Consider the following 26,446-nt stretch of genomic DNA (forward strand, 5'->3'; position numbering starts at 1 on the left):
AGTACAGCCTGGGTTGGTATCACCCAGAAGCCTTGAAAATGTTGGTGAAGACTGCAGTAACACTTAAAAGCTATTTCAAGATATTTCACCAGAAGCATTTAAATTTAGATAAATAGATGGGGAACTAGGTGTACTTCTTTAAAAAAAATAAAGCTTAAACAGCTTTAATTTGTGTGTGTGTGTGTGTGTGTGTGTGTGTGCAAAACCCTTAGTCCATTTTTCTTGTCTTTTCTACCTGGTTGTGTACTTCATTCAACAGATGAGGCACAAATTAAAAAAAAAAAAAAAATCGGTTTTCTCTTATTTTTGCCATAGCTTCATTGACAAGGGAAGTGGTCATGTGTAAGGCACAGTCTTTTCAGGAATTTGTTGTAATTCCCAAACAGGTTTGTTTTCTTTTCTTTTCTTAAGTCATTGCAAGGCTTAGAGCTTCTCTTTGAAACCACCTGCTTTTGTGCTGTAAGAAGTTCATCTTCTGACAGTGCAGAGCCTGTAGGCTCAGTAAGAGTGTTGTACCACCACTCCTTTCTCACCCTTGAAACCTGTATTGTTGTTAGACCTGCAAGTTGCATGGTTGCTTTGTACACTTGGGGATGAGACTAGTCAGAGTTAGGTGAAGAACAGACAGCAGGGAAAGAAAAAAAAGTTGAATTTTTCCAAATTTAGGGTTCTCTGTTTTTTTGCATATCTTAAGACTCTTGCCGGTGTTGGGATGATGCAGTCACTCTCTGGTGAGTGGTTTTGTGGTTGTTTTTTTTGTTTTCTATTAAGGAATCAAGTTCTGTCTTTGCTCACATTAATAAGAGCAAGGGGATTAAGTAGCACACTTGCTCAGGTTGCTGGATTTGCCCAAGTAATTACTTTTTGCTGAAATAAAAGTAATTTAAAGTGGACCTGAAAATTATGCCTTTTGGTGTCTGGCTAGAAGGTCAGCCTGTGACTGACCCTATGATCAGTGACTCCTGTGATTCATAGTGTCTCATACTTCCCTTATGTCTCTGATTAATTTTCCTCCTCCTCCCAACACCCATGTGTTTTCAATGCCCTTTGTTAATTTCCAGCTTTTTCAAACAATCCCTTTTTTTTCTTTTTATTTTTTTAATTGCCTTTTCATGTCTCTGATGCATCACTGGCATTTTGAGATAGTAATATTTTTTTTCCATTCCCTCGTCACTTTTGTTCAATGGCAGAATTGCTGCAGGGCTGGTTTGGGTTTTTTCTTGTTGCTTTCTCCCTCTTCATTTGTAACCCCCCCCTATCAAGGTGGGTTTTTTCCTTCTTTCTTTTCTGTTTTTTTCCCCTTGTTGAGACCTCTTACTCTGCTTTACTGTTTTGCATTAGTATCTTTCTGCTGTGCAGGAAGGCGTGAAGATTTGTTGTTTTGCTGGTGCCAGCTGAACTCTGTTGGTCTTGGGAGAGCTGGGCTGTGTCTGTTTTGCCACAAAAGGTGCTGTGCAGCTGGCAAGTGTTTATGGCAACTGTGGCTTTAGGTGTTGCTGCTGGATCACATCATAACAGCTTTATTAGTCTCCTCTTGTTTTTCTAAGAGCCGACTGAATCTTTAACTTTCTGCCCCATTATTGCTCACATCTGGATTTTTTCTACCATAGTGAAAGATAAATCTGAAAGTGTACTTTAGAAGCAGAAAGTGCTCCTATGTCTTGCATATTCTGCAAGAATCAAATCCATGTGTCTTTCCATTTTACACTAATCACTCTCTCTCCTGATGCTAAAAAAGTGCCCCACTGACCAAAAACCCCTTTTGTTTTTCTTTGAAATTTGCCAATAATCAAGTCTTACTGCTCTTGATTATTTAAGATAAAGCTATAAGTATTCATATTATCCCAAAGAAATCCTCCATAATTTTTTGTGATTTTGGTAAAAAAATGGAAATCGATCTATGTGATTGGGTTTTTGTTTTCTCTGCTTCTGCATACTTGTTCCTGGATCAGTAATACTGCTAGCAAGGGATAGAGATACAAATTTTGTGAAGTTATTGTGGAATGAATTGGCAGCAGCACTGCCAGACTTTATGGCAGAATGTGGTAGTTGGACTCCCAGTTTTGAGACTCCTTCTGAATACTGTGATTTTGCTGCTTGGGGTTTTTTTTTCTTAAGACAGGGAATGGTCCTGCTATAATTTGAAATATGGGAACCGTCCTTGTTCTTATCAAGGCATTCCCAGTGAGGTTTACCACTTCAAGGGAAGCAGGATCCTTATATTATGGGATTGTGCTTGTAAATACCTTGTGGATAAAGCCAACCAGACATGTTCTCCTTCTTGTTCTCTGCAGCCTTTTTTCCAAAAGGCTGTCTGTGCCTTGATGCATCATTCAGCTCATGACTGAGGCAGCAGCTCCTCCTGGTCTCTGGAATAGGTGAAGTCAGTACATGAGTGTAATTGTCTGCACCTGGTAACATCTTAAGCAATAACAGAACATAAGAAAACAGATAACAGTAAGCTTGATCTTATATTAAAGCCTAAGAGATCAAGGCTTACCCCTTCTAAAGAGCAGGTTGAAATTTAATGTTGTGGTTGGTGTGATGTCCCAGAAGGTGGTGGAGGAGGATGCTGAGGAGCTCACTCCCCACCTCAGCAGAGGTGTCTGGTCACACAGGTAACTGTCCTTGTTTTCAGTTTCTGAGCAGTATCTGCCAGCTGGAAATGAGTGTGAAGACATCTGGAAAGCACGGGAGGTTTGAGGTTTGTTTTGCACAGAGCAGATAAACAATTGCCACTAGATGGGGCAGAAGATGTATACAGGATGAGTGGAGATGCTTCCTGGAAGAATCCAGGCTCATAGAAAGTTAAATAGTGTTGAGCATTTTCTTTGTTTTACTCTATTTGTTGACTAATAAACAGAAAGGTGTAAACGTGTACAAAGTCCTTTTATGAAGGATCTGCTGTTTAGAATATGGAATATTTAAAATTTAAACACAAATTACTGTTTCTAAGGACTCATATATGAGTAATTTAACTAGCATGCTCATTGATGAAAGTAGTACAATTTATTTAATTTTACACTACTAAAAAAAACCCCTCCCTGGTATTGCAGAGAGAATTATCTTGTACATTAAGGAAGTTAAAGTGTGATTTTTTACCTGTTTATAATTTCTGACATAGGAGAGGAAAGCTGTGACTTCTAAAGAAAGGAAGGTTATAGCATGAAGCTTAGAAATTGTGTGTAAATGGAAAGTAAACTCAAATACAGAATAAATACCATATTTCAAGTTTGGAAAATGATGGGAGTTTCTTTTATAAGTTCATTATTCTGTAGCTAAAGCAGTACAGGATTAACAACCCACCGTAAATTTTGACAATGGTATGTAACAAATATACTCATTAAAGATAACAATTTCAATGATTCCATTTGAGACCATCACTAGCAGTAGAAAATATATTGGGGGATTAAAGTGTCTTAGTAACAATTTTTAGACCAGTGTTTAAAATAAATTTTTATCATGATTCATTATATAAAACAACAGTTTCAAATTGTTTTTTTTTTTTCTTATTCTTCTTCCCTTTTCCTCTGCTAGAATCTGCTTTTTTTCCAGTGTTGTGGTCAAGCATGTGACATCAATGAAAACTTTTTCTGGAAGAATTTATCTATCTTCTTCCTTCTTGAGCATAAGAGAGATGGAGTAACCCTTTCATCCTCACCTCAGGCAGTATTAAGTGTATTTAAACCTTAAGACTTGTTACTGAACAAGTTCATAAAACTTTTCAATAAGTATGTTTTCACATGGTTCATATATTCATTAAATGCACATGTCGTTTTTTTTACAAGTGAGTTAATTATGCTTCAGAAACAATTAGAGCAGCTTGACACAGAAATAAAATATACCACACAGAGGGAAAAATCTGCATTTTGATGTCTGAGTGCATTGCTTTGACTCCATCCTGGCACTCAAATTTTAAGCTTTATCTTTTCAAACAGAGGCTTAAAATTTCTGGCATTTGAGATGCTATAATATTCACAAAGGTCGAAAGATTATAATTTTGGTATTTGATGTTCATGTGCATGTCTGTCTGTGTATGGCCATTTTAGTAGTGTACTCATGAGAGGGTTCCTGTTTTTCTTCCTTAGTGAAAACATTGGTTTAGGGACTTTCTTTCCCTCTTGGGTGGTTTTTGCAAAATTAAATGTGGAACATGTTAACAAACCCATGCAGCAAGGAGAGTGTTGCCTTAGAGGATCTTTGCTTGACTAGACACAGTTTTGGGAATTTTAGAAATTTTAGAGGAATGAGTTTTCACATTCCCTTGAATCCTTGCTTGGGTTGTACTAATCCCTGATTTTAGTCTGTCTGTGCTAGACTGCCACTTAGTACCATGGCAAACAAAACACGGTTGTCAAGCAGGGATCATCAGCTACAACACTGCTCATGGTATTTGGTAGATTACTGTTTCTTTGTTGTCTTGCAACCTAGTGGGGTTTTTTAAATTTTATTTCTGTGAGATATTCTGTGCTGAGGTTTTGGTCTCCTGAGTCCTAGAGGTAGGACAGAGGTATTCTTTCAAACGGTGATCTGCTTGTTTGGCACCTTTATTACTTTGTTGAAATCAAGCTTTACTTTGTCCAAGCTCTTGGGCACCTTAACATTTCTTAACTTAATTGTTCTTCCAGTGGTGGTTTTCCAGAACTTGCATTGTTCCTGGTCAATGAAAACTTTTGGGGCCTAGATGCAATACTGTTTGAGGCTTAGGCATTTTTCAAATTCTTTGCAGTGGCAGCAGCATAGACCTGTCGGCCTGGTTGGTGTTCCCTGTGCAGGCTGGGTGATCCATTCATGCAGGGTCACATGTTGTTTTGCTCTCGTACTTGGCCTCCTTCTTCATGAGTGGTTTACCACATTCATCTCCTCATCAGCCTCCCACCACTATACAGCTGCCAGCTGCCTTGCTAGCTTAAAAACTGTTTATTTAATTTCGGAACAGGCATCATGGTTTCACAATGGCACTACCAGAACCTGTTCTTGCTCTGATAGGGACTCCTGCAGACATAACCCTAATTTCAGTGTTAATTTTAATGCCTTCTGCCATATGAAATACCTGACAGGAGAAAGGCCAGAGAGTTACTCCTGACTTCTACTGATCAGAAGGATCAGTAGCGTTACTGATCTGTGGAGCAGGTGGTGCAAATAGTGGCTTTCCAGAATTCTGGTTTAGTCTCAGTTTCCTAATGGAAGGTGATTTTCCTCTCTTAATAGGTATGTCCCATGGAACTACCATGAACCCCAGATGGGCACCTATGACTTTTTTGGTGGCAAAGATCTAGAGTATTTCCTGCAGCTTGCCAATGACACTGGACTGCTTGTTATCCTGAGAGCTGGACCTTACATCTGTGCAGAATGGGACATGGTATACAACCTTTTGTAACAGCTCACTTCTAGGGTAAATGTAGTGCAAGTATTTCTTAAAGTAGACAGACTTACTCATTGATGTATCCTTAGGCAACAGTCTTGGTGCAGTGTGTTAAAATCCATGCATCCTGAATGACTTCTTACAATACAAACTTACTTTGTATTTTTTTTTTCGTTAGGAATTACTACTTTCTTATAGAAAATCAGTTTTCCTGTCTCAGTATATGTCTTGATAAGAGGCTAAATTCTTATTAGGATTCCTAAATATGTCACTGTTTCCCTTTCTTTTCCCAGGGAGGTCTTCCTGCATGGCTGTTGGAAAAGAAATCTATTGTTCTCAGGTCTTCTGATTCAGGTAGAGGCATCAGAAAAGACCACTAAAAATACACTGTAGCAGCAAGGCGACTTTCTGTTTGAGGCCATTACTAGATAATTCATATTTCAGCTCAAGTTTTCTTGTGAGTAAAATCTTCAATACTTTTAGTTAGAAGTGTGCATTCAAAAAATGTGTAGATCAAAGTAGGGGAGGAAGTTTCCGAGGTATTGTCAAGTTGGTGCCAAGAGGAGAATCATTGTCACCATTTTTGAGAAAAATACAGCTTCAGCTTTGAGGTTTTTGGATCTGCCACAGCCACTCATAATGGGGATCCTTCTTGGCTGGTCAGTGTGCAATCCAGAACGAGTTACAGCGTTCTCATGTGCTCCTGTTTAAGGACCAGACATGGAAGAATAAGATGAGACAGGAGAGTAATGTGTTTATTGGAGTGAATGTAGGGAATAAATCCATAGATATCATATCCAACTTCAGTTCTGCTGATTGTGGTTAAATTATCTATTTTAAAAATAGTACATAGATCAACAGTTGAATTTGTCTTCCTGTTGAAATGTATTGAGACAACCTGTGAGACATAATAAAGTCTTTTGATAATTTTCCAAGTTCATCAGTATTTAAATGTTTTATTTTTTAGTAAACTGTACTGGAAGCATTTATGAACAAGTAGAAGAGCACATTTGTTCAAGTATAAGAGCAATCTGTTCATTAAATGCTGTTCATAATTTACATAATTAGAACCCTATGTAAAGATGACCCATATATAATTTAAAACAAAATTAGTAAAAGGCAGAAAAGTTGTGAAACATGTATACTTTGTGTATCACAGATTACCTGGAAGCAGTAGAGAGATGGATGGGTGTCCTTTTGCCAAAGATGAGGCCTTATCTCTATCAAAATGGAGGTCCAATCATCATGGTGCAGGTAACTTTCTCAAAATCAGATGAACCCAAGCAGCATGAATGCTTATGCTGCTCTTGCAGACATACCATGGGTCTTGGGTGGTGGTATCACAGGTATTTCTTAAGTTTCAGGTAGCTGCAAGATTCTGATGAAATATCTTATTCTAAAGAACTGAATCCACTGTTTTTAGGACTCAGAGAGCCCTCATCTGCTCGGTCAAAGTTGTTTCCCACAGCTGTATAAAGCAATAGAGGGAACTTGTGTAGCTTTTTAGATCTGAGGTTTGTAGCAATTCTCACATAAAGCCAAAACGCATACAGTTGCCTGAAACAATCTGACAGGAAAAAGGGGAATAAGAATACCCTTAGATAGAAGCAAAAGCAGTATAGTGTAAGCCTAATTTAGCACCTAACTTAAGTTGTAAATGTTTCAGGGCACAATTTTGTATGTTCATGGTGAGTAGTTTCTGTCCTAAACTCCTTCTAGATAGATGTGTGGGAGTAATTGTCCTATATTTGTAGTATTTGATCATAATAAAGCTTTATTTCAGTTTCTTTAAACTCCCGGGCTGGCACAGGTTGGGTTAAGAGACCCTTCTTGTAATATGCCCAATATATTTTTGTTGAACAGTGTGTTTTGTCTGTTGAGCAGAACACTGGGCAAAATTATTCTTTGGCAGAAATAAGATGCTTATTTAATAACAGGATTTTCAGAAATAACCTTCAGGATTGGAACCTATTGTATCTGGAGCTGAAAAGTTCATCTCCTTGGAAAAGGGGCAAGAGGTGTACCTCTCAGTAGTAGCACAGTTGTTCTTCCTTGAGTCCTTTTGAGTCCATTTCAGGGCTTTGTGGTTCATGTGAGGCCTTTGTAGATGTCTCTGTTCTGAATGTCCAGTTTTGTTGTAGTTTTGATCATTTCACAACCTGTTCTATGGTTTTATTGGTCTGCTTGGGAGGTGGGTTATAGATCTCAAAGTTTAATCATGTGACTGTATTATGATCACTGTAGCTAAGTAGATAATTTGTGGGGGGGGCAGAATTTTGAAGGAAAATGGCTTAGGTCTGCACAGAGATGGCTCCACTGTACAGTTGAGAGGAATGAGTCTTGTCTTCTCATACTCTTCAGATCTGGAGTTAAAATGACATTTTCAACATTGCTATCAAAGAAAGAAGATGGTTTGACTTGTGCTTTCTGTTTTGTTATCAGATGCAGACTGAATTGACTATGGCTTTACTGGCTTGCTTTTACTCTGCAGGTAGAGAACGAGTACGGAAGCTACTTTGCTTGCGACTACGACTACCTGCGCTTCCTTCTGAAGCTCTTTCGCCTGCATCTTGGGGATGAGGTGGTGCTCTTCACAACTGATGGTGCAAGCCAGTTTCACTTGAAATGTGGGGCTCTCCAGGGTCTTTATGCAACGGTGGACTTCGCTCCAGGTTGGAGACTGCTGTTTGATTCCAAAAATTCTGAGCTCTGTGTGTTTGTGGCAGGACAAACTTACTTGAATACTTGTCAAACTTGCCTGCTTTGTTTCAATGGGGTAACAGGCATTTATGTGTATTTGACATACTCTTAAACATACAACAACCACCTGTGACCACCCAGTTAGAAAGTCATGATCACTTCCTTGCACCTTAAAATCATGAATAACCAATTTATGCTGCTCATAACACATATCTCCTAAAAATTTGCAATAATAGTTGGCATTGATTCCTTGTATTTTTTCAATATTCCTTTTTGGTGTTGAGGTTTTTTAATGTCCTCTGTCTGTCCTGGAATCCAGACATCCAAATACATTTCTTTTTATGCCAGAGGTTATTAGGAAAAAAATACTGTTGAAGATCATCATTAGAAATGTGCACACTACTACAACTTGCTGTGATATAGGTCTGAAGAATGGCTAAGCATTAGTAGTCAGATCAGAGAGTCTCCTTTTGATAGGAGAGTTAAGGATTTAAATGTTTGTATACTGCATGGACTTGACAAAATAGGTTTAAGGCACAAGAAACAAACTCCAAGACAGATATTTTCTTTTTTTTTTTTAATGTGCAGCCTCTTCTGTACATTATTCTCTCTACAGCCAAACACATGTGCTTAGCAGGGATCTGTTTTCTTGCAAGTTGAATGAAATTGTGGGTGTCTTCATGTGTATCCTATATGCAATGGTGAGTCACTCACCAGAGAAGTTGTTTCCAGCCACTGTGGCTTGAGCCACTAGGAGTGATCAAAAGTGAAAGACCTCTTTAGAGATTGCCTGGTTTCTACTCTTCCCCGTAGCCTTGGTAACGTAACCCCATACTTAGACTTTCCAATGATCAATAGCAATTCTGACACATCTCAGACTTCTTTGTACCAGGATGTCATTTCTGAGAAAAGCTGGGTTTTCAAAAGATATGTCTCAAAAGCAGAGACCCATGCGCAGGCATGCATATGTGCATGTATATATTTAAAATAAGTTTTGCAAGTCAATCAGAATCAAAAGTATTGATTCCTGTGTTTGCTGGAGCAGCTTTCTTGTCATGATTTTTGCTTGGCTGGAAGGGAGATAAGACACCAATTTCAATAAAATGATGGACCCAGAAAATCATGGCTATAGCAATTCAGTTTTATTTCTTTCTGTTTATAGGTGGCAATGTTACAGCAGCATTCTTAGCTCAAAGGAACAGTGAACCCAAGGGACCTTTGGTATGTGTTTTCACTTAAACTTTTTGTATCATGTCTAATCTTGAGGTTGTTAATCAGAGGGGGGTTGACAGCAGTGCATTGAACAATTTTAGGGACCTGTTGACGAAGACATAATTTCCAAGTCTGAAAAAGTGAATAGAGGAGCTTCTCTCTGTGTTGTCAAATCCACATTAACTGCTGCTCTGAAAATGCTATTTTAGTCTCAAAAAGTAATGATTTTGCTTCAGTAGTTTTCCTTGCTAAGACAAGTGTTTACAAAGCAGCGGAAACACTAAGGATGGTTAGACAAGTTAGTGAGATATGTGTGTAGGTAGAAGTTAAAAGCAGAATTAAAAGGGCAGATTAGAAGTTGTTTCCTGTTTTCAGCTACCCTAGAGGTTTTATACAAGCTATAGTGGGATGTGAGAACACTGGAAGCCATTTTGAGAAAGGGAGAAGGCCCATTGAGGGTACCAGGTTATCTCTGTGCTAAGGAGTTGTTTAGAAAGCAATTTGAAATATTTTTCATTACATCCAGTTTGTGTATGCTATTCTGCAGAGAATATGTTTATTCCGTAATTTATTTGAATGCCAAGCATCTGAAACACATCCTTGTTGCCAGGTTCCCAGGAAATCCATACTCTTTGATGCTTAAGCAATTGTTTTCAAAACGTCCCTGTACAATTATTGAAACAATCCTTTAATTCCTTTGACCTCTAGTCTGCTGAAAACAACTGATCTAGTATGTACTTTGCTGTATTTATAGCAGTTTAAAAATGGCTCAAATTAGTCAAGGTGCCTTTTTTCCCTTCCCTCTTACAGTTAGGAACCTTAATTCACATTGCATTCTGTTCTTGTTCCCTCTTCATGTTTTCCCTTCCTCTTTTGCCCTTCCTCCTTTCAGGTTAATTCTGAGTTTTATACTGGATGGTTGGATCACTGGGGGCACCGTCATTCTGTTGTGCCTGCAGAAACTATAGCTAAAACACTTAATGAAATTCTGGCACGTGGTGCTAACGTTAACCTGTAAGTGCGTGTTCAGTAGAGCTTAATTTTGGGGGGATTTCTTTTCCCAGTTCAGCAAAACCTGATTTTTTTTCTTTTTAGGTACATGTTTATAGGTGGGACTAACTTTGCCTATTGGAATGGTAAGAAATTATTTAAATTATACTGTTGGTGGAGGCAGGCTGTTTATGAATTAGGTAGTAATATATTTTGTGAAAGAGTAAGCTGTGCCTACTTGCCCATGGCAAAAGACATGACTGCACTAGCTGTTCTTTGTTTACTGCCAACATGTTGTACCAAACCCACATGGTATTTGTCTTTTCCAAGGCTACTTCTGCTTCACTTGGTGCTGTGAAACAGTTGGAACACAGATAAATGTGTTACTCTTCAGAATATTTCACAGAGTGGTGTAAGCTCATAAGGACATTGTCCTTCTTCAGGAACAGTTTTTTGTGCCAAATCCCAAACATTAAGGCCTACAGTGAATCTAAAAATGTAGCAGAATCCGGCTGTAATCAGAAAGAATTCTGACAGTTGATATCTTTGGGAAAAAAAAAAATCTTTTCCACTGTTTTTATTGCTTTTTCTTTTTCCTCCTTCCCTAGGTGCTAATATGCCTTATATGCCTCAGCCCACTAGTTATGACTATGATGCTCCCCTGAGCGAGGCGGGAGATCTGACAGAAAAGTATTTTACCTTGAGAAAAGTCATTGGTATGGTGAGTGTCCCCAGGACATTTTTAGAAGGGTTATTTGAAACATCCTTGGTGTACTCCAAACTCTCTTGTTCTTGTGTTGGTGTAAGTTGCTCCTCAATATACTATTTTCTGCAGCTGGTGGAGTGAAATGGAACAAGACAGTTAGACCAACCTAACTGCTTCTCATTACAAAAAGCAGATCTTGCACCTCTCTAGCTATTCTTTCTGTCCCAATGGCTTCCTCCTTCCTTTTAAAGGAGAGGATACTGATGTAGGTCTGACACTGACATGGTTCAGCTCTCTTTTTTGCTGTATTTTTTTTCTCTCAAGGTCTGTAAGGTGCATCAGCTCACTCAGTCGGATGAGAGCCAGTGCTGCCACAAGGGGAGCAGAGGGAGGTGGGAAGGGTTTGGCTGGGAGTAGAGATGGAGGAGGAGTTTACAGAGCTTTTTCCTTGGAGCATCAGTCAGCCATTCAGTCAGCTTAGGCTGATGGCCTGATGTCAGCCCAATCTATGCTGCAGTTTAGTGCTTTGGCTGTCTGACCCAAACTTCATGTTGAGGTTTTGGGCCTCTGCGAAAGACCAGGCTTACTCAAAAGAGCACATCTTTGTTTTGTGTTTTCACAAAGGCTAGTGGGTGGGACCAGCTTTGCCTTGCTGTAAGAATGCACAGTTATCTCCACAAACTGGAGACTGAAGTAGAACATGGAACCTTTGTCTGGGTTTTGAATAGTCTTGCATTGGAGGCTGTTCAGATGGGGCTTGAAAACAGGATCCATGTGAATCCCAAGGCTCAGGCGTGTAGTAACTATCCTGTTGCATACCAGCAACATTCCTATTCACTAGAAGACATTTTTATTCTGAGAGTAAATCTCCCCAAAGTGTACTACACGTTCTCTAGGGTTGAGAATGCCTTTATCTCTGTAACTGTGGAAGGCCTGCTGTGGATTTTTTTTCTTCAATTTCACCAACTATCCCTAAGCCTGATGGGATAAATTGATGGGATAATTTTGGTGGCCTTTCCAAGGGGAGTTTCCTGTCTTGATACAGCTTTTCTCACCAGACAAATCCACAAACTTCCTGATTTTGAGTTGTTTTCTTCAAGGTGCAAGACCCCTGTCTGAGATGTAAGTAGTATTCTAGTGCAGTGAGAGAGCCTTAATCAGATGTGAAATGTTCACTATGACCTCATGTGCCATTTGGGTCATTTTTTTGCGTGCTTGGTTTGTTTCTTAATTTGCGCATCCATAGATTTTCAGTGAAGTTTTCCTGTGGATTCTAAACCTGTAACAATTGATCTACTCAGTTGCAGTTTGAGGTGAAACTGATGAAAGAAAATAAAGTTACCTGTTACAAATGACTGTGTGCAATGTGTTTGCTGTGCTACAAGGACATCATTCAAGTCTTCCTTTACAGTTTCTATTAGTTAAAAAAATGAAATGAAAAATTTCAGTCTACAGTTTCTTTCAATTGCTGATAGCATTCTTTTAATTTTTACTATTGGGGCTAAAATTTCCTGCTTTTGATTTCTCCTCTTGCGTGAGCACAACTTTTGTTTTCTTTAAATCTGGGTATCTTGATTGTGTTGCAATACAAAGGAGAAGTAAATAACTTCTTACTGGAAGTATAAATCAGGCTTTCATCCATCCATACCTGACACTTGACAGGGTAGCATTGGGAATTTATTGCTGTGGTCTGTTAAAAACAAAACACAAAGCTCCAGCTAAACCAAAAACCCTCTCAGCCCCTAACTAAATTTATTTTTAAAAAAAACCCTGACAAGGTAAACCCTCCAAAGTCACCAAATTTGCAGATGGAGACACTCTTCACAAGGTTGGTCTTTTGTACATGTTTATTAAAATGTGGGCTTGGATTGCTTGTTCACATGGTTATCTCATCTGCAGAATTTTTTTCTCTAATATGCAGACAGGCCATGTCTAGTTAATGAAAGAACAGATGGGAAGAGTGGCTATTAAATAAAGGCAGGAGGGGGAGAAGGGGTTGATGGCAAGGAGAAAAGAAGGTTGTAGGCACAGAAAGGAGAAGGCCAAGGTACTGGGCAGAAAGCCACTGTCTGGTCTGCCACACTTCAAAGGTGTCCAGGAAAGCAGTGAGTGAGTGGAGGCCCAGCATCCCTTCTCTCTACTGATTTCTGGTGATTATTCTTAAAAGTATAGGGCAAGAAGCAACCAGAAGCAGATGGGTGGTCAGAGCATTTCTTTGTCATGTTTCCCTGTGACTGGACAGTTGTCTAGAACAGGAACAGAGGGAAGCTAAAGGTGGGACCTCAGGGGTTCATGGAACTGTGGTATCCAGGCCTGTTTCTCAAGGACCCCAGCCCAGGCAGTAATGGGGTAGAAGGTGGTAGTGGTGGGATATCGTAACACTGAAAGGAAAGGCACAAGAGGCTAGTAATTCCTATAAGGAAGTGTTGTTCACACAGGGTCAGATGGAAATACTGTTTTACAGATTAGTAAAGGTTCACTCAAGCTCCCATGAACTGGGAGAGGACTGCAGAAAGGCTGTGGGAGAGAGTAACTCAGGCTGTAGCCACAGGTGGGCTCCAAGGGCACTGGGAATTTTGGTAGTTCACTTTGTTCATTACACTTTTTACCTTTACCTAATGTTGAATGGTTGTTAAAAATTGTTCACCATATGTGATCAAGTCAGATTTTTTTCTTTTGAAAAACAACCCTCCATCTGAAGACTAGATGCAGCTGTAACCTTTAGGGAGGTTATTTACTTTTAGCTAAAGTTATAATTCTGTAAGTTGTGAAGTGTAGAGTGAGAATTCAGTTAAAGTGTGTTTGTATTTAACTTGTTTGTGTGTGTTTTTTCTCTTTCTAGTATAAGCAGTTACCAGAAGGTCTTATCCCTCCAACAACACCAAAATTTGCATACGGGAAGGTTCGCTTGCAGAAGGTAAATTAACATCTGTAATACACTGTGTATCTTTTCATAATGCTCTCTGTTTGCTTTTTATTAAAAAATATTTATGAGGGTGTAACAACACACTCTAGATATCCTACAAAATAAAGAGGAATACCTTGAAAGTAAATTTTTGAGGAAGGAGGGAGCAGAGTTTGGGAATTAGGAATCATGCTCGTATTAGAAAATGATCAAATGCATCTTACCTGGCTGTAAAAAGATAGTGTTTACAATATGCAGTATGTGCCTGAAGCTTTGCTGAACTGAAATGAATATATTATTAACACAACAGATTCATAGTTGTTAAAGATAATTCATGTATCAGTAATGTAGCTGGGGAAATGTTACCATGAGACTTACAACAAAGTGCTTTTGTAGCTGGTGATGCCTCTAAAGTGGAAGGAAAGTAGGATATACATATTTTAAATACTTCCAGGCATTTAAATTTTGAATGTGGAACATTTTTGATAAATTTGAAAATCTTATTGATAAAGTTTCTGACTGGATCTGTAGCTGATGAGAGAAATTAAATCAGTTTCCTGCTGCAGGAAAAGCACACAGAACTAAGCACTGAGAACCCAGCCTATGTGACAGTAGTGGTGTAGCTGGTCAGCTCACTACTATCAGGGGTTTGACCATAGCACCATCATTTTGGGAGCAAGGAAAATTTTTTGTGAGATGCGTTTGAGAACTAGATTCCTGCAGTGAGTGGAGTGGATGGTTTAATGGGCAACAGAGGAGACTGCAAGTGTGAATTTGAATGGTATTCTTTCTGTTGGGCACATACAAGTTTTGAGATGGAGAATTACTGCAGTTGTTGTGTAATTCCTAATGCTCTGATTTTATATTTAGTAATTTCAGTTTGGCAGTTATTTTTTCCAGTTAGTGATGTATCTCATCTCTGCAGCTGAAGCATTGCAAAATTTAGTAGTGATAAGGCTTTGCAGGCATTTTCAAGTCATTCCGCTCAAGTGGTAGGCAGAAGAGCTTTTTGCATAAAAGTGGTTTGTCTGTGAAGTTGAAAGAGATCTATATCACCTTCAACAACCTTTGAGTGTCTTCTTCCCATATGAGGTTTCACTGAGCTGGCAGTAGTGACTAAATATAGGCTCTTATCGCTACACCCACCACCATGGCTGCTGTCTTTGATTGTGAGCACTTGGCAGCCCAATTATCAGATATTGACTCTCCCATCTTGTCATGGGTCATGGCTCTCAGATAAGGCTGTCCAGTTTCAGTAGAATGAAGAAATTTCTGTTTCATGCCTTCAAGAAATGAGTGCTACTCTGAAGAGTCAGATGACCAAACTTGCTCAAATATTACATCTTTGACCTGACCTGCCCCTTCTACACTTCGTGATTTTTTGAGAGGAATTGTTTCACTCTCCAGGCACCAGTTTTAGGAATGCAGATGGCATGTCTAAACTGCCAGATGTAAGGTTCCTGTCATGATTATACATATACTGCCATCTGCACTGAGAGCCTCTGGAACTGTTTTCTGTGAAGAAGGTGGCCTTTTCCTCTGTGACCCGCTGCTTAGCTTCAGCAGCAGTGTGCTCTGCTGGGTTACTCTGCAACACAAGATGAGTCTCCAATCACAGAGAGTTTGTGCCAGCCCAAAGCTGCCTTCCCAACTCCATTCTAGCTCCAGCTGGAACCAGTTCCAATGCACCTTGTGTGAAGAAGCCTTAATGTATTTTGGTGAATATCAGGGAGGGAATATTCTAAATAATAGCACTTAGCTTTGGTAACAGTAAACTTCCTAGCTATGTCGTTTGCAGTGAGTCAGTGCTAATACAAGTACTGTGTGGGTCTTCAATCTGCAGCTGAGGTCCAGCAATCAGTCTGCCATGGAGAGCATTGTGTCTACTCCAGGAAACCAACTCCCCTGACACTTTTGCAGAAAGGATGAGAAAAAGGAGACTCTGGAGTATTTCAGGGGCCATGTGATGTACTTTACAGAGGTACATGTAACCAGAGCAGGATGTTCTCTATCTTTTTTTTCCTCAAGATATTCTGTAGTAGTTCAGTCCTTAAGTATCAACTCCCCTGATGACAGTTGTTCATTTTGAGCTATTGATTTATTTTAAAGAATCCTCCTGGGTGGAAAAATACAGTTTATTAAAAGATGCTGGAAACACTGACATTGCTATGTAAGAGCAAAGGCAGGAAAGCAGGTGATATGGAAAAAATCTTGTTGCATAGATGCAGAAGAGAAGTGTTGAAGATGAGGAATGAGGGCAAGCAAAGGCAGAACCACAGTACGTGGGCTCCAGAAGTGTGAACAAGATGATAGATTTTAAGGATTTAAGCCCCGAACTTGGGAAGCATTCTTTCCAGAGGGGAGTAAATGAATCTTAGTTCCTGCAGTGTGTCCACGTGGCTGTGCAGGCTTGTGAGCAGGTGGTAGTTTCTGGTTACCAGAAACTTGGGGGGCTCTGAGAAGTGCTTGGTCACAAGCAGGTGCTTGCCCTAGCAGAGCAGCCTGCAGATTTATAGGTTCTGGAGAAGTATTCAGTTCTTAGGATGTGGTGAGCTCAAGCAATAGCAAGTAGCAGGCAGTGCTGGTGTGTGTTGGGGCTAGAAAGGGGTTAAGTGAACAGCTGCCTGTAGTTGATATTCCTGTTGGAGCTATTTCATTCCTTTTTTCTTTCATGCATGACTTTACACACTTGTGTTTTGAAGACTTTGCTTTGGAGGATTTAAAAAGTATTGCCTTTTTTAAGCAGTCATCTGTTGTTTTACAGGTTGTTTTTAAAAATTCCTGACAGTATTTGTAATTTTTCAGTTTACTGGTAAATTTCTCTTGTGGTACTGATTGTCCCCTAAGCAGCAGTCAACAGGAATTTGCAGCAACTCCAGATCTTGTCTTGAAGGTTTTTTTTGTTTTTTTTTTTTATGTACCACTGAAGACTGAAAAGCTGAACAAAAATAAGCTACCAAAGTTTCAAAGAAACAGCCTTCTCCCGATCCCTGAGTGAATAATACGTGGTTGACCATATTCAGAATAGAAGCCCCTTTGGTAGCAGGGACTAAAAAAAAAAAAGTCCAGCAGGCACATGTACAAGCTGCTAATACTCAGATCAGCAAGGCACAAAGCAGCATTCATTGCCACTCAGTAGCTCATTCAAGTGACAACCACATCTTAATGCTGCTTGTATTCGTTTCTGGTTTTGCTGTCCACCTAGGGCTAAGACTATTAATGCCCATAGAATTGTTCAATTCTATGAATTACCTTTTTCAGTGTTTGTGCATCTCTTGCTTCACAGTTCTTGTTGAAGACATGGTAGCTAAATCTCTCCTGTGGCCTTGCAAGTCCTGCATATTTCTGTAACATTACTGGCTCCCTTGGAGGAGCACAAGATAAGGATTGGACCGTGTATGCAGTCTGGAATGTTTGGGAAATTTTACTGTATGAAAGATGATTGCTATTTCAGGTACAACTTTTAAACTGGAAACACAAGAGCAAGCTACTTTCATCAAAATTTTGCAGGCCATGTTTGACCAGCAGTCTTCTTGCCCAACTGCAAACTTGCTTAGCTGTGGGCTAGTAAGGCTGACCCAACCTCCAGACAGTGCTGGGCAGTGTTACCTTTTATTTACTTATGACTTGCTTGTTCCTAGCTAGAGTTAAGACAAGCTCATTTCAGAAGTCTGTTTAGATCTGTGTCTACATGGTTGTTGTGGTTTAATCCTGGTAGGCAGCTGAGCACAGTGCAGCATTCTGTCCCCCAGTAGGGTGGGGGAGAGAATCAGAAAGGTAGAGGTGTGAAAACTTGTGGTTTGAGGTAGACAGTTCAGTAGGTAAGCAGAAACTGCACACATAAGTAAAGCAAAATAAGGAGCTCATTTGCTACTACTTTTGCAGAGGGAGATGCTCAGCCTTCCCCAGGGAAGCAGGGCTCCTTCATGGAATTATTAATGTTGGAAAAAACCTCTAAGGTTACTGAGTCCAAGCAGTAACCCTGCCACTACTGTGTTCTTCATTAAACCATGTTCCAGAGTGCCACATCACACACCTTTTGAACAATTTGTGTGTCTTGGCAAGATAAACCCTGTCACTCCAAACATCTCTCCTTCCTCCTTTTTCCTCCAGCTTTTATTGCTGAGCATGACACCAATGGTACAAAATATCCCTTTGGTCAGTGGGGGTCGGCTGTCATGGCTGTGTTCCCTCCCAGCTTCTTGAGCATCCCCAGCTTGCTCTCTGCTGAGAGAAGCAGAAAATTCTTGAATCTGTGTAAGCCCTGCTCAGCAATGACCAAAATATCACTGTGTTCTCAGCAGTCTTAGCAGGAATCCAAAACACCATACTAAGTACTGTGAAGAAAATTAACTGTATCCCAGGCAAAATTGCAGACTTAATTATGTGTACATAGACAATTCATGCTGGCTTCTGTTGCATCACTGCAAAGTACTGTATGTACATTTTAATATTTCAGTACAACTTTCATGTAAATTCTGCAAAAGTTCAATATTTCTGTTATTGAAGTACCTTCAGAAGTTTGTACTGCTGTGAGTACTCCTATAGTATAGTTTTACATGACTTTAAACACCTTTTTTTTCTTCTTTTTTATTAAGCATTTGTATGTAAATCTGGTATATGAGAGGTATTTGAATGTCTAAAATGTAGTAACTACTGAACAGTGACGATAATTCTGAGGAAACAGACTGGCATCTTTCATGAAAAATTGCATGAAATTAATTTTCTGAGATTGTAAGACACTAAGCATATTGTGTGCATTTTGACTAACCTAAAACTGATGATGGTGTTTGAGAGAGAATCATAGAAGGGTAGAATATTCCATAATGGCAATTAAAGGCAATTTAATTGTACATATCTAAGTCCTTATTCAGCAAGGTATTTATGTGTGTGACTAGCCTAAATCTTGCTCCCAGTCTCATTAAAACCACTCCAGCTACTTACATATGACATCTTAATTACAGCCTTAGAGTTTCTAAAATAATTTAAGACTAAATAGGGTAAATTCATCTTGGATGGCTCTTGATGGAATTAAACTATATCCCTACTTAGCTCAGAATGATTCTGGAGTAACTCAGTGGGAATCAGTGGCATTTTGGCTTGATTCTAAGTATAACTGAGCAAAATTTAGGTAATATATTGCTTTGTGTTAGTCATCCAGGGCAGTTGTGTTTGCTTATACAACTTTTGTGAGAAACTCCTGGGGTAGTTCTAGTTAAATAATAAAGGGTCACTTATTTTTATGAATCCATAGCAAAATTAGAGCATCTGTTTTTATTAAAACATTGCTCTCCATGTGGCATGTTTCTTTCAGAGTTCATCAGTTGTCTCTGCTATATTGTATTTTAAATATCTGCAAGGATGGTGTAAAGATTTGTTAACTTTCTGATTTGATGGCTGGATGTGCAAGCTGTTATATTGGGACTGAAACTTACTGACCTTCATTTATTTGCCTTTTCTGTGCTGCAGGCAGGCAGTGTGTTGGAGATTCTTGATGGACTGTCACCTTCTGGACCAGTGAGAAGCACTTACCCATTGACCTTTGTTGAGCTAAAGCAGGTGAAGATTCCTTCAGTGGCCACTTTGCAGTAATTTTATGGAGTTTATTTGAACAATCCTCTGTGCTATTACTCTTCTTATGTCATGTCTTACACTTTATCTAGCACACAAGTAATAGTATAAAAGTATCCTGGATTTTTACATTGGAGGCCTTTTCATGTTCTAAAGTGCTCCTGTTTTGCAACTGAGGTTTTCTTCTTCCCGTGGATGTAGGTGTCTGTGCTGTCTAGGCTTTCACATTGATTTCTCTCCTCTCTGAAGCATTAATTTTCAGGTCTTAAATGGCTTTTTTTTTTTTTTTTGTAATAATTTTCATAGCCCTCTGCTGGATCTGCTGCAGTAGTTCTGTGTCCTCTCTTTCTGAGGAGCCCAGAACTGAACACAACACTCCAGATGTGGCCTCACCAGGGCTAAGGAGAGGGGCAGGATCATCTCTCTTGACCTGCTGTCCATGCTTTTCCTAATATCCTCAGGATACCATCAACCTCCTTGGCCCCCAGGGCACTGCTGGCTCAGGAACAGCTTGTTGTCCACCAGGACCCCTAGGTCCTTCTTCACAGAGCTGCTTCCCAGCAGATCAGCCCCCAGCCTGTGCTGGTAATGGGGTTATTATTCCCCAGGTGCAGGGCCCTGCACTTCCCTTTTTTTGAAGTTTGTTATTTACCTCTCCACCCAACTCTCCAGCCTGCTAAGGTCTCAGGAATGGCTATGACTGGGCACTGGGTGAGAAGTGAACTTACAAGTTTTTTATAACAAACTCAGTTATAAAGGGATTTTCACTGTTTACCTAAAGGTCACCCATTACTTAAGAGTCAAAATAAACTCTAACCTGAAATGGTGTCTGTGATAGTCACTGTCTGAAATTAATGAAAGTTAGCATTTCAGTGAGGCATGTAGGCAGAAATGTGCAATATTTTTAATTCATGACCTGAATTGAGACAACAGAATTACTTGGTTTATTACTCTGTTGGGGCTTTTTTTTTCTTTTCTTTTCCTAGTATTTTGGATATGTACTGTATAGAACTACACTTCCAAAGAACTGTGTGGAGCCAACGCCACTGTCTTCACCTTTAAATGGAGTCCATGATCGAGCCTATGTCTCTGTCGATGGGGTAAAGTCATTGTTTGCTGGTATTCATTTTTGCCATCAGTGCCCTTCATGAAAGTCAAGGATGCAGACTCGGGTTTTTTTTTTCCTCCTTTCTCCAGATCACCAAAGCAACCCTGACCATATTTATTCACATAAGGGAAATGAGGAAATATATACTCAATGCATAGCAGATGTTCAAATTAGTATTGCAGAAAACATGGCTGTCTGTTGTCTTGCCATTTTTGACATATTTAAATGTTGATACATATTCATGACTGAGGTGAATAAAAGTCTTAAAGAATGGATTTATTTGCAGGTTTATGGAATTTTTTTTATGGAATTTAATTCTAGGTTTATGGAATATTTTACTGATATATATAGTTGGTGGCTTTATGCAATATTTGTGAAGATTTTTTTATTAGTTTTCTCTTATTTCTTCCTTTGAGGGTGGAAGAAGGAGGAAGCCTGAGCCTATGTCTTACCTTATGAAACTGGCTTCTAACCACAGTTTCAAAAAAAAAAAAAAAGTTTATTGTACAGAATGTAAACTTAGTCTTTCTTTCCATAAGCAGGATTTTGGCCTTGCTTAATGACAGTTAATATAAATTCATGCATTCTACAGTCAATCTTTTAGTTAATATTTGACACATATTGACTCTCATCACCTTTGTGTCCAGATCAAGCTCATCTTTCCTTGTGTTGTGGGAATAGGAATAAATAAAGCTAAATATTGTTGCACACATAATTGGAAGATGAAGCCAATGATTAAATCACTGATATTGCCAAAAATCTTTTCAGTCACTGGACTAAATTTGGGAACTTGCTTTTGTGAATCAGATGCATCAAAACCCACTATCACATCCAGCTGATGTACTGAAATGTGAATGTTGATGTAGAAACCCTTTGTGTATGCATGTGCTCACATGTAGGAGGTGGAGAGGAAAGGGATTTTGTTTACTCTTTTCTTTTCCTGTGTCACTTTTAATGTTTTCATGAAAGTTGAAAAAATAAGTAACAGGGCGTTCTCGATTTTCAGTGGTTATTGTTTTCTTCTTCTTGTTGCATTTCATATAGGTACCTCAGGGTGTCCTTGAAAGGGACAAATCACTTAAGATAAATATAACTGGGCAGGCTGGAGCGAATCTGGACATCTTGGTAGAGAATATGGGCCGAGTCAACTTTGGTAGATACAATAATGACTTTAAGGTAAGTAAAATATATTGAGTTATTGGATTGTGATGGCTTTTCATCTTTTCCACAGGTTAATAAGAAAGAGTTGAATTAGGAAGAGCAAAAAGGTCAGGATTAGACAGCTGTAACTTTACCTAAAATATAACTAGTCACTAGTTTGCATCTGTGTTTTCCAGGACACCAAAATCAATGTGAAATTAAAAGCTGCTAGACAGCTTTTAAACTTTATTTGTTTGTTCATTTACATTGTCAGCCAAAGTGTCACCCACAAGATTTTCCACTTCAGTTGAGTTTGTAGATAACAATGTTGAAATTGTTTCTATAAACTCCAAAAATGGGATGGAAATTAGTCCAGAACTTGATTGCACTTTGAGGCTTGTGAATCCTGGGATTGCTTTTGGGGGCTGGGGGGATGTATGTATGTGTACATAAATACACTGTTGTATCTTTCTTCTTGTCCCATTTCATTTGTCAGCAGTGTACCCTTGCAGTACTCTGATTGTGGCTGGGAAAGGCTGTCCATGAGCACTTCAGCATGCAAAAGTGCCAGTTCACCCAGACTGACCAGGTGTTAGAGATAATTATCAGAGAGCTTCCCTGTGCTTCTGGGTGTGTGCTACACTTCAGGACTGTCACCTCCATACATGAGTGACTGTGGTGGGTTGACCTTGGCTGTGCTCATTCTGTCACTCCTCCTCCACCAACAGGAGAGGGGGAGAAAATAAAATGAAGGGTTTGTGGTTCAAGATAAAGACAAGGGGATCGCTCAGAAATTACTGTCAAGGTCAAAACAAATTCAGCCTGGGGAACTCAATTAATTCTTAAATATGTCATCAAAGAGATGCTCCCAGAATCACTGATGGACTCAGCAGTGGGTTTGTTCAAGAGTCAGCTGGAACTGTCTTTGTCTAACATGGGGCAGCTTTTGGCATCTTCTCAGAAAAGTCCCCACTGCAGCTCCCCTTGCTAACAAACCCTTGCCATGTAAACCCCATACCACAAAGGTACCACTAATGTAGCACTAGGAAGGGCAGGGGCAAAAAGTAAACTTTTCTGGTTTTAGACTTAATGGGATCCCCAGTGCTGCAATACAGTCAATAAAAGACAGAAATGCTGTAGAGGTGAGTCTTGTATTATGTTTGTGCTGTGTACAGTTCACAGCGTGTCTTTTTTGTTTAATTTTTGATATTATTAGGATGTAGTAAGTAGCAGTAGTGCCAACTGTGTTCGCACTGTCTCTTCAAGGTACTTTGCCTTTATCTGAGTGGCAGGAGAAGGAAGCTGGTACCCCAGTGTTTTGCCTTCAGGTTGAGGCAGCAGAGACATTGCTTTTATTTATTTATTTATTTATTTATTAACAGGCCAGATGATAAGGAAACCTGTATACTTAGTTTTAAATTAAAGTAAGAGAATAGAGGTTTAGAGGTTGGATTAAGGAGGTGCTCAGTTGTTGTGGTTGAGCTGAAATTCACACTTATACCTTTTAACCATATAAGAGTGAAATCAGGTTTAAGAGACATGTCCATGGTGAATATAATCCTCTGAAGGTAGGATCTTTCTGTGTAGAAAAGGCAACCTTGCTTGGGTAGCTTCGGACCATGTGCATTGCTTCTGTCTGTAGACTCCATCCCTCATGCTCTCCTTCATGTTGATTTTGAAAACTGGGTGTAATTATACCTTGGGTTTTAAAAATCCTTGTGCTTTTGAAAATCCAATTAGGGGAAGAGGTTCCTGTCTTGTGAAGCTTTGCATTTTTTAGCAAAGAGGATAGGTTTTCAGGGTTTTGTTTGGCTGGAGTTTTATCGCTTTTAAGCTTGAAATGGACCTGGGCATCTAGCTTTTGGGAAGGAATCTTGAAAGGATTTTGGTTTTAAAACATCCTGTTGATCTAAGTCATGTTGTTAAAAGATACAAAGGAAGGAAGAGTGTGGTTTCTGTTATTTTATGTGTCTTTTCATATAAAAAGACACTGCCACCTATATCTCAGTTTTACTCAGAAAATTTATATCCACATCTTGGAACACTGAGTCACTAGCTCAAGACATTAACTTGCACAATAGCAGAGAAAGTGGTATTTACTTCCTACAAATCTTCTCCAGATAAGGATCACTGAATGTGTATTCTTATGCAGTCCTAAGTAAGAATGTTTAGTAGGTACTTAATGTAATTTGAAAAATCACTCTGTTCATAGTGCCTTGGGATGAGCTTAGGGAGGCAGGTTAGAAAGTTCAGGATAAAGTTATGGTGCATTACTTCAGCGGATTGCTAGACAGAGTCTAGGTTGTATAGAAAAGTTTTGTCACTTAACTTTTGACACTTGCAGATATTTTATTTTGACATAAGCAAACTAAGCTCCTGTTCTGTAAAGTGGGCATTAGGTAAAGGAAGAGAAAACCACTTAGTGCTCGTACAGATGATGAGCCTTTTGGAGACAGTGCAATGCTTATGAGATATCACATAGTATCAGCTCTCCAAAGCCATGGAAACTGTGGTTTTGCTTGTTCCTGTTTGACATGTGATGTTTGCAACATAATTTGTGTTGCACTGAAAACCAGCTTCTATGCAGGCTCTATTCAAGCAGTTAAAACAACCCCTTGCATTGCATTGAAACACCGCTTTAGGAGCTATTACTGTAACAAAATTAGGGTGTGTGCAGGGGTAACTTGATGTTATTTTCATTCTTAAATTATGACCTTACCTTGTTTTGGCATTCGGTGTGCAAGCACCCTGGTGTGCTGCGAACCACTGTGTACATGGTCCCATAGAAATGAGATGGGATTCCATGGGCTTGAAGCTGGCTGTAAGCTGAAAGTATTTCACTGAATCGGGCATGTGCATTGATTTTATGATACTGTGTCTTATCTGGACAAGATTTGTGGGAAGCAAGTACCACTTTCTCTGCTATTGCGCAAGTTAATGTCTTGGGTTAGTGACTCAGTGTTACCAAGTGATGATATCTCAGGCTTAATGACATTTAGTATTGCTTCTCCTTTTTATTAAGCCTCAGGTTTTGGAATCATATCCATGTAAAAGCAAAACAGAAATTTTTCCAGTTACAGGAAAAGAATTTGATAAAAACCCTTGTGTATCAATGAAAGCCTGAAACTCTGAAGAGGAACAGATCTTTCACAGAGAATAAATGAAGCCCTTTATTTTTAAGAAAAGCTTATAAGTTGGTGAAGACCAGATGCTTGGTTTCTTAGTACACAGATTGGCAGCCAGCTGTTACTTTGATTCAGTTTTTATTTGTGACTGATTTATAGGTACACCCAAATAACTTCAGTAACATCAGCTAATTACATTTTTGTGGTTTTTTTTTTCTTCCTCCTAGGGTCTAGTTTCAAATTTAACTCTTGCTCAAGATATACTTGTTGGATGGGAAATCTATCCTCTAGACATAGATGGAGCAGTGAACTATGGCATTATTTATCTTCTTCATCACCAGAATACATCTGCTGTCAAAGCACTGAATTACGAAGTACCTACATTTTACACCGGTACTCTTTCAATTCCTGGAGGGATTCCAGACTTGCCACAAGACACCTATGTCAATTTTCCTGGTTGGACAAAGGTACAAGTTTTTTGCTGTAAAAACATCAAAGTCCACTTAGAAAGCTATTGAAACGTCTGTGGACAATCAAAGTCCACCTCTCTTAGATGGGTAGAAGTTGGTCATAGAAGTGGGTGTCTCAAATTTATTTAAATTACTAAGAAATAGATTCTTTGCTTTAAGTAAATCTGGGGATAAAACATTAAGAAAAGGGAAACATATTCAAAAGATACATGGTGTTGATCTAGAAAGTGGAGCATCACCAAAAAAAAAAAAACCCAAAACCAAAACAACTGAACCAATCCACCCAAGTTTTTCAACAGTGAGAGATTAACTGTCAGGCTGTTTAGAAGTGTTGCATTTGGTTGTGCAAGGTTTTCTTGGATCATATTTGAGGTGCTGTGTTAGGAACTATGGATCCTGTTGCAAAGCATAAAGAGTGTTGGACTCTGTGGCTGATGGTGTGCCCCAGATATGGATCTAAAGCATGGAGAAGGTTATCTGTACCTGGACTGAATGGCAGGGAGCACTGCTGTGAGAATCTTGTGGGCAGATCTTTGCCAGTGGGAATTTCTCATAGGGTTGGAGTGTAGCTAGAGCAGGAAGGAGTGTGTTTTCACAGTGCCATGTCTGAAACCACTGGCATGCAGAATGGGTGAGGAGCAGCTCAGCTGCTCCTGGTGGGAGGCACAGAGAGCAGAGTGTGTGCACTGAAGTGCTACTCTCTTGGAAGCCTAAGTGTTTAACTCCAGGCTTTAGGGAAGTGCCTGTGGCAGTGTTGGGTAGCAAAATTGATCTTTTCTGAAACAATTAATTTACTGCTATTGAAATAAAGTGGGAGAAGGAGCTGCTTTTGATCTGTCTCTGCTGCCAGTATTGTAGTGGTTAAAGCACTTCACAATATGCAGAAGGCTGTGATTCATTGCATGCTCTTGGTGATGCTGACACTAAGCTTAGATGAGGAAGTCTGACTTAGTCCCTGTTCCTGTATATGTGCATGTCACACAATTGCTGAACCCTATCAGTTATAAATCTTCTTCAGGAGGCGAGGTGGCCATACCTGCCAGTTGGCAAAGTGGCTTATTAAAATGGCAAGGTAGTCCGAGAATTCTTAGGTACTGGTGGAAATCTTTTCCTCTGATCTATGTAGACCTCTGTTTTATGTAGTTTGTATACCC

At 39.3% G+C, this 26,446-nt stretch overlaps 1 protein-coding gene across 1 annotated transcript in view; it reads left to right on the forward strand.

Annotated features, from left to right (window-relative positions):
• Positions 1 to 26,446, forward strand: part of GLB1 (galactosidase beta 1) — a 41,188-nt gene that overhangs the window by 10,615 nt on the left and 4,127 nt on the right. Inside the window, exons 3-15 of the mRNA XM_041466480.1 lie at positions 5,212 to 5,362; positions 5,659 to 5,719; positions 6,525 to 6,619; positions 7,857 to 8,037; positions 9,228 to 9,286; positions 10,170 to 10,291; positions 10,373 to 10,413; positions 10,876 to 10,988; positions 13,816 to 13,890; positions 19,348 to 19,437; positions 20,436 to 20,549; positions 21,602 to 21,733; positions 25,050 to 25,289. Coding sequence (XP_041322414.1) covers positions 5,212 to 5,362; positions 5,659 to 5,719; positions 6,525 to 6,619; positions 7,857 to 8,037; positions 9,228 to 9,286; positions 10,170 to 10,291; positions 10,373 to 10,413; positions 10,876 to 10,988; positions 13,816 to 13,890; positions 19,348 to 19,437; positions 20,436 to 20,549; positions 21,602 to 21,733; positions 25,050 to 25,289 — 1,474 coding nt within the window. The remainder of the gene's footprint in view (positions 1 to 5,211; positions 5,363 to 5,658; positions 5,720 to 6,524; positions 6,620 to 7,856; positions 8,038 to 9,227; positions 9,287 to 10,169; positions 10,292 to 10,372; positions 10,414 to 10,875; positions 10,989 to 13,815; positions 13,891 to 19,347; positions 19,438 to 20,435; positions 20,550 to 21,601; positions 21,734 to 25,049; positions 25,290 to 26,446) is intronic.

This window comes from Pyrgilauda ruficollis, unplaced genomic scaffold (assembly GCF_017590135.1).
Source record: "Pyrgilauda ruficollis isolate IOZ18807 unplaced genomic scaffold, ASM1759013v1 scaffold2, whole genome shotgun sequence".
NCBI classification, from domain to species: domain Eukaryota; kingdom Metazoa; phylum Chordata; class Aves; order Passeriformes; family Passeridae; genus Pyrgilauda; species Pyrgilauda ruficollis.